The following is a 6363-nucleotide window of genomic DNA, read 5'->3' as shown; positions in this document are numbered from 1 at the left end:
CAACAAAAATCGTGAAGAAACTTTTTTAAAAAATATATATTTCCACTTGCTTTTCGTTTATTATTATTACTTTTTGACTTCAATTTTTCGGCCGCATCCATTTTGGATTTCTAAGGTTGGCTTTTTTTTTTTGGTAATTCTGTGAAGCGTTGAGTCAAAAAAAAAACACACATTGGGATACATGACCTTTAGTGAGAGAGATGCGATACTCAATGACGAGGAGGAATGGGTGAACATTCCGACAGTGCTGCGGAGTTTACTGCGTCAGCTTAACAATGAAGTGCAGAATAATCGTATTACCTGCGATGCGTTCTTGGACAATCAGAAGGAGCATGACCACCTAATAAAAGGGATCTTGTCGAAGCAGTTGGAGCGCGAATTGGAAATGAAAAAAACGGAACTTACCCTGCAGCAGGAGTGCCATGACGTCCAAGCCTCTTTTTCTGCTGTGCTGGGGAGTATTCGCGAGCAGGTGCGCCATTTAAGCGAAGAACAGCAACAAATGCGGGATTGCATTCGACAAATTGAGGATCGGGAACACGACGCCATTGCAAAGCATGATGGGGTAAGTGAGGAATTAAAGGTCCTGCCGAAAACAATGAATCAACGCTCCATGGCGTTGGAGCGAACGGTAAATAATAAATTCCAGGAGATATCGGGCAGTCTTGAAAGTTTGAAAGCGAAAGTTGACATGATCTCTGAAAGGGGCGGCGTTGGGGTGGCAGCGGTCAGAAAGGAGTTGGAGGGCTCCAATGTGGCGTGGCGGCAAGTCGGGGAGACAATAGCTGAAGAAATGGATAGTCTTCGGATCCAGTTTCATCAGTATGAGTCTAATTTGAGGGAACTCAAGTTGTTCCAACGTGAAAGTGAAGGGGAAAACAGAAAACTGTTAAAGGCCTACACAGATTTGCATGAAAAAGTTCATGCTAACTTTGGGATGGTGAAGCAGTTGGAAACTTCCTCCAATTACCGTTTTGAGGCCGTCTTTAGTGCGCTGCAGAAGTCACAAGACTTGGCGGAGAAGCTATCTCGACTTCATCGTAAGCGAGAGGAGGAGGAAATCTCCGCGATGGCGGTTGTGCAAAAGACGCAAGATATGTACAGTGCTTTGACGGAGGACCTAAAAAGAACCTTTGATATGCAGTTAACTCAACATCGCACTGAATTTGAACGGTTCAATAGGCGTATCAGTGAATTGCATCAGTCTAAAGAAGAAGTGGCTGGACTTGTGCATGAAAAGAACGAGAGCGTTATGGTATTTATCGAGGAGTTGCGTCGACGAATAGACTCCATAGAGTCCACGATAGAGAGGCCTAATCTGATGGCTGACATCGAACACATCATACAGGAAGGGTTGGCCAAAGAAAGAATGGGAAATGAGCGCCGGTATGCAGAGATCCATCAGTTCATTTCAGAGGAACGAAGCAGACAGCAGAGCGAGATAGAAGAAATCAGGACAACGTTAGAGCTTTTGGATGGAAAAAGTGAAAAAGCAATGACTGTTGTAAAAAGTGTTGAAATCATGGGGGAAAATATGGAGACACTGGGAAAACAAGTAAATGATTATGAAGAATTCCTGAATTGTGTGCGTAAGGACATGAATGCTGTTGCGATGGAGCTTAAGGGTCTTCAGGAGATGTCTAACGCGGGGGTGAATACACCTAACAATGATGCTCCTCGTACCATGACAGATCAAGAACCGGAAGTAACAAAATATGTGTCCGAGTTGGAACTCTTTGAAATGAAGAGTTCGGTAAAGCAAGCAGAAGAGCGTTTGAGCCTCTATGCCATGAGGTTAAACGAGATGCAGCAACAGTTTTTACGGGTTGAAGCCCTTGTGGAGGAGGTTCCCCGAACTTACGAGCGTTACCGGGAGGGTTTGCATAAAAAGCTATCCCCAGCGTTGCTCCAATTGGAGATGCTGCAGCAGCGTATTGCCTCATTGGAGCTCAAGTTTGCGGCGGGGGAGCCACGTGAAGGGGTGCGCCATACATCGACGACTTCTCCAGAGGGCGGCGAACTTGAGGCTACGCGACTAGGTGTTCGTCTCGATCAGGCGCTCCAATCTGCCCAGCGAAAAATTCAAGAAACTGATGTGCGGCTAGATGGCTTTCAGCTTTTTTGCAACACCCTGGAGGGACGGGTGGAGAGGTTGTCTAGGGAAATTGCGGAGGTCGCTAATAAAAACGTGTCTTTTCAAGAGGACGAGGAGCAGCGACGTGGCGCTATTCAAAAGGAACTGGAACGAGTTGTGACGCGGATGCGGGAGATGGAGGCGAATGTGCAATTCTGTGAGGAGAGCGTAGCATCAGGGCAACGTTCTCTCCGGGACGTGACCTCCGAAATAAAAGAATCAAGGGACTCTTTTGAGAGGGTCTCTGATCTCATAGTAACGTTAGAAAGGTCTGTGAGGTCTTGCATCACGGCAGACTCGAAGGAGTGGCGCAGTGTTTATGAGTTAACCTCTATGCTTTCAAGGTGTAAGCTGGATCAGCAGCTGACCAAACTTAGGGAGGAGTTTGACGCCCTCGCCCCGTTGGAGCAGGTTCGTTTTGCCGAGGAGGCCTTGTCTGAGATGCGCAGAGAGAAGCAGGCGTTCAAGCAGTACGCGGATGAAGTAAAGGTCTTCGTTTCACAGAAGCTGCAGGTGGAGAACCTCCAAGAGGGTTGCGATGATGTGAGTCAGCCACGCTGTGCGTTGGAGCAGCGCGTGACTCTCTTGGAGGAGTCTGCCCGCGAGAATTCAACACACATGGCGTCGAATTTACACGACGTCATTCTTCCTTTTGACTCTCGCGTGAGCTCCCTTGAGGCGGCTGTGGCTGAGCTACGGGCGCAGGCGTCGTCTGCAGCACAACCCCAACCCTGCTCCTCGTCGTTGGCAGTCGCGAGTGAGGTCGCGGGCCAGCTGGCCGCCTTGGGCGATCGCCTAACAAGCCTGGAGGGTGCGGTTCTCGCCATGCAGGAAAAAGGAGGAGACGACGCAGCGGGGGTGAAGGGTTCCGAGCTACGGGGCCGGCTGCCATCGTTGGAGTGTTCGGTGGTGACATGCAAGCGTGGCATGGAGGAGAGTTTCGAGCTGGTCACTGACAGCCAGAGGCGCATGGATGAAGGGGCGGAACGCCACACCGAGCATGACTTCTTAGGGATAAGTGATCATGTTCGAAAGTTCGTGCGCGACGAGTTGGAAGCTTCTGAGAAGCGAGTGAGGTGTTTGCTGAACTCCAGATTCGAGAGTTTCTGGAAGTCATATTTGCCTTCCACTGCACGCAAGGTGGACCGCGAGCGGCTGGCGGAGGAGGTGGGTTTATTATGGAAACATGTCGAGTCGCAGTTAAATGCCTTGAAGCGCGAGCTGCAGGTCTGCCATTGATGAGCGTGTCAGTGTCACGGAGTTGCGGGAACTGCTTCAATGCAGAAGAGAGAGCGGCTGCGTGGAGGTGGAGAGGGATGAGGCCCGAAGATGCGAGGTGGGGCCGACATGGAAGATCGGGTGAGTGACCCGTGCCGACACCAGGGACGATGAATAGCTTTTCTCTCTCTTTTTCTGCCTCTGCCTCGCGGGGAACAGATGGAGAGAGGAGGAGGTGGAGGAGGAGGAGCACCAGCAAACCACGTAAAGTGCTACGACTTGGTCGAGCGAACAGGGGGGAGGAAAACAAACAACGAAAAAAAAAATATGGCGTGCATTTGGTGAAACGCCTCCCCTCTTTCTGTGGCAGTGGGCTCCTTCATACATGCATGAGTGTCTGTGTGCTATTATTTATTATTTTTTATTTTTTTATTTTAAACTTCCTCGTTGTGGTGGCCTTGTTTTCTGTATTTGGGTCTGAAGGGAAGGAGGGAAGGCGCAAACAAAAAAGAAAAAAAGAAAAAGAAAAAAGCGCACGGTACTATCATTATTACTATTCCTGCGTATAGTATTCTCCCCTACGGGCCTATTTGCTAGCGGTATTGCCATCTGTATTTAGTTCTTTCTGGTTTGTGTGCATTCTTGGGTTGCCATGTTTGGCAGGCGCGTCTTTGGCAGCTCGACCATCCCGCGTGCCATGTACGCCGCGCTGCACATCAACTCCTCGCTGCAGGCACGCCGTATGCTGCCAAGTCTTGTGCCGCTAACGTCCAGCGTTACAGGCGCCTCCAGGACGCTGATGCCGCTGGTGCAGTGCACGTCGTCCTCCATGCCGGTGCTGGAGACCGGCTGAACTGGACCCTGCACTTCTGCAGGACTTAATGGAGTCCATCGCTCCCGTGCGAGCGGGATTTTTAAGCTTGTTTGAATTATGGGGCATTGGACGTATGACAATGCTGGCAGGGGTGTGGAGAGAGGCCGCGTGATGGTGTGCGTGGGCGCGCCGTCCGCGCCGGAACGACGCTTTGGGTTGTGTTTGCCAAGCGTGCAGGCGGGTGGGGTGCCGGGAGACTGCCCCTGCGCACCCTCAGCGTCGGTGTAGGGAGAAGAGCCGTCGCCCGCTAAACTGAGAGGGAGGTGAGTGCGGAGGCAGCGGGCGAGAGGCGAAAAACACGCGCGTGGCAGCCATGGGCACCACGACTTCTCTGCGGCGAGCTGCGGGGACGGCGGAGAGAGAGAGAGAGAAAGCGAGGGAGAGAATGGAGGTGGGTGAAATAGGCGGAGGAGGAAATTAGGGAAAAGTAACGAAACATGCGGCGGCGTCATAGACGTGTTGTGTTAAATATTATTGTTTTGGTGCGAGGAGAGGGAGTCCTGAGGAGTAGACCCCACAAGGGCGGTATCGCTGGCACGCAACAAGCATGCATCGTTGCACGTACTTCTTTACTTACTTACACACATATATTTATGTTTATATATTTTATATAAATATGCGTATTGCTTTGGATCCGACGCGGCACTTCTCTGCCGCCGTCTCCGCCTCCCGTTCGATGTGTGCGTGTGTGCGTGCAGTCTGCGCGTCATTGTCCTTCAGCGCCTAAATTGTCTCGCTCCTTCCTCGCTTTTTTTTTTGCTTTGCCTTTTCCGTTGCACCGTTGATTGTGTATCCCCTTCTTGGAGACGGCCGTGGCCCCCCGTGACGCAGTTTGGTGTGGCGGCGGCGGCGTAGGCGACCGGAGAAGCAGGCAACCGCGGCCCATTCCGGGCCTTCCACGCACACTACAAGTAACTAGAGAGGGGGAGAGAGAGGGAGAGAGGCGGCGCGGGGTTGCGGGAGGAGGAGTGACAGCGACCGTCTTACCCGCAGCGGCGAGAGGCTTCCTTCTTTTCTTCCTTCGTTGCCGTTGCTGCTGCTGTCGGGGATTCCCGTCTCCTGCCCGTTGGTGTTGCCCGCGCCTTTTCCCCCCGCTTTGCCCACGCGCGCCACCGCCGGTTGAGGGGGGATGCCCAACCCGTACGTTGGCAACAGCGAGGCGGCGCGCTACGTCGAGTACTACGCCTCCCCCCGCATGCAGCGGGACGCCGTGCACCGCCTTTACCACAAGGACGTGCGGCGCCGCCAGGAGTCGCAGCGCCGGGCGGAGGCGGCGGTGTACCCGTCGCCGCCACGGGTCTACCGCACGCAAAAGGAAATAGACGATTACGTGAACGCGATGGTGCACGAGGAGGTGTTTCGACGGCAAAGGAAGTTGGCGGAGTTGGAGTGGGAGTTGTACCACCCCGCCCCCACGCGGTACCTCACGCAGCAGGACATGGAGCGGCATCTGCGCCACATGTACGACCAGCAGCTGCTTCGGCGAGAGCGTCGGGAGCGGGAGAAGCGGCGGATTTTCGGCACGCCGCCGGCGCAGAAGGAGGCACAGGAGCGGGCGAAATTCCACGGTCTGGAAGACAACTGGCGCCCGCCGTCGCTGCGTATTAAATACGACGATGGGAAGCAGCTGCTTGTGTCTGAGTTGGCCGCCATCAACGCCGCCGCCGCGCCACCGGCAACGTGCGAGCAAGGGACACGTGCGCAGCGGCACGCCGATCCAGAACGACTGCGGTCGCTCGCACAGCCGCTGCGAGTGACGCCAAAGGTGCACAAGGAGACGAAAGCGGATGCGTTGATGCCGCCCTTTTGCCTCTTCGGGGAGGTCGTTAGAAAAGCCGAGAAGAGGCGATAATTTCCGCGCCGTGGACGTGCTCCCACTTCCCCCAAAGCAACACTAGGCACGCCGAAGTAACTCAACAGCAATAACAAAGATTCTCGTACATATATACACACAGATGCATACATATATATATATATATATATATATATTTGTACGTGTGTTTGTATATGTTTATCCGTCTGTACATAGAAAGAAAGAAAGAGAGAGAGAAAGGGAAGCTAGAAGATGGGCGTTGCCTTTTTGTTTGTTACTTTTGCGGGGGGTCGGGTGGGCCCTGTGGGTTTGATTGCTACATCT

General features: G+C 52.9%; 3 protein-coding genes across 3 annotated transcripts, besides 8 other annotated features; 2 read left to right on the top strand and 1 right to left on the bottom strand.

The window, feature by feature from the left end:
• Positions 1 to 181: 181 nt before the first annotated feature.
• On the top strand, positions 182 to 3373 carry Tco025E_07654 (uncharacterized protein; the record flags this gene model as incomplete). Its single annotated transcript, XM_029374516.1, has 1 exon — positions 182 to 3373. One exon carries the CDS (start codon positions 182 to 184, stop codon positions 3371 to 3373), a length of 3192 nt encoding a protein of 1063 aa, XP_029225390.1.
• A 200-nt stretch (positions 3374 to 3573) lies between these two features.
• Positions 3574 to 3602: a microsatellite.
• A 157-nt stretch (positions 3603 to 3759) lies between these two features.
• Positions 3760 to 3788: a sequence feature (A-rich).
• A 64-nt stretch (positions 3789 to 3852) lies between these two features.
• Positions 3853 to 3883: a microsatellite.
• An 84-nt stretch (positions 3884 to 3967) lies between these two features.
• On the bottom strand, positions 3968 to 4678 carry Tco025E_07653 (uncharacterized protein; the record flags this gene model as incomplete). The annotated part of the gene is made up of 1 exon (XM_029374515.1): positions 3968 to 4678. The coding sequence occupies one exon, from the start codon at positions 4676 to 4678 to the stop codon at positions 3968 to 3970; it is 711 nt and encodes a 236-aa protein (XP_029225389.1).
• A 133-nt stretch (positions 4679 to 4811) lies between these two features.
• Positions 4812 to 4844: a microsatellite.
• A 299-nt stretch (positions 4845 to 5143) lies between these two features.
• Positions 5144 to 5169: a microsatellite.
• Positions 5170 to 5248: 79 nt separating this feature from the next.
• Positions 5249 to 5303: a microsatellite.
• Positions 5304 to 5355: 52 nt separating this feature from the next.
• Positions 5356 to 6078, top strand: Tco025E_07652 (uncharacterized protein; the record flags this gene model as incomplete). Its single annotated transcript, XM_029374514.1, has 1 exon — positions 5356 to 6078. One exon carries the CDS (start codon positions 5356 to 5358, stop codon positions 6076 to 6078), a length of 723 nt encoding a protein of 240 aa, XP_029225388.1.
• A 111-nt stretch (positions 6079 to 6189) lies between these two features.
• Positions 6190 to 6215: a microsatellite.
• Positions 6216 to 6253: 38 nt separating this feature from the next.
• Positions 6254 to 6279: a microsatellite.
• Positions 6280 to 6363: the final 84 nt, after the last annotated feature.

Source organism: Trypanosoma conorhini, assembly GCF_003719485.1.
Source record: "Trypanosoma conorhini strain 025E chromosome Unknown Tco_14.4_contig_00610, whole genome shotgun sequence".
Classification (NCBI taxonomy): Eukaryota; Euglenozoa; class Kinetoplastea; order Trypanosomatida; family Trypanosomatidae; genus Trypanosoma; species Trypanosoma conorhini.
Note: the sequence above shows the minus strand (reverse complement) of the source record. Positions and strands in the feature narration are given on the sequence as shown.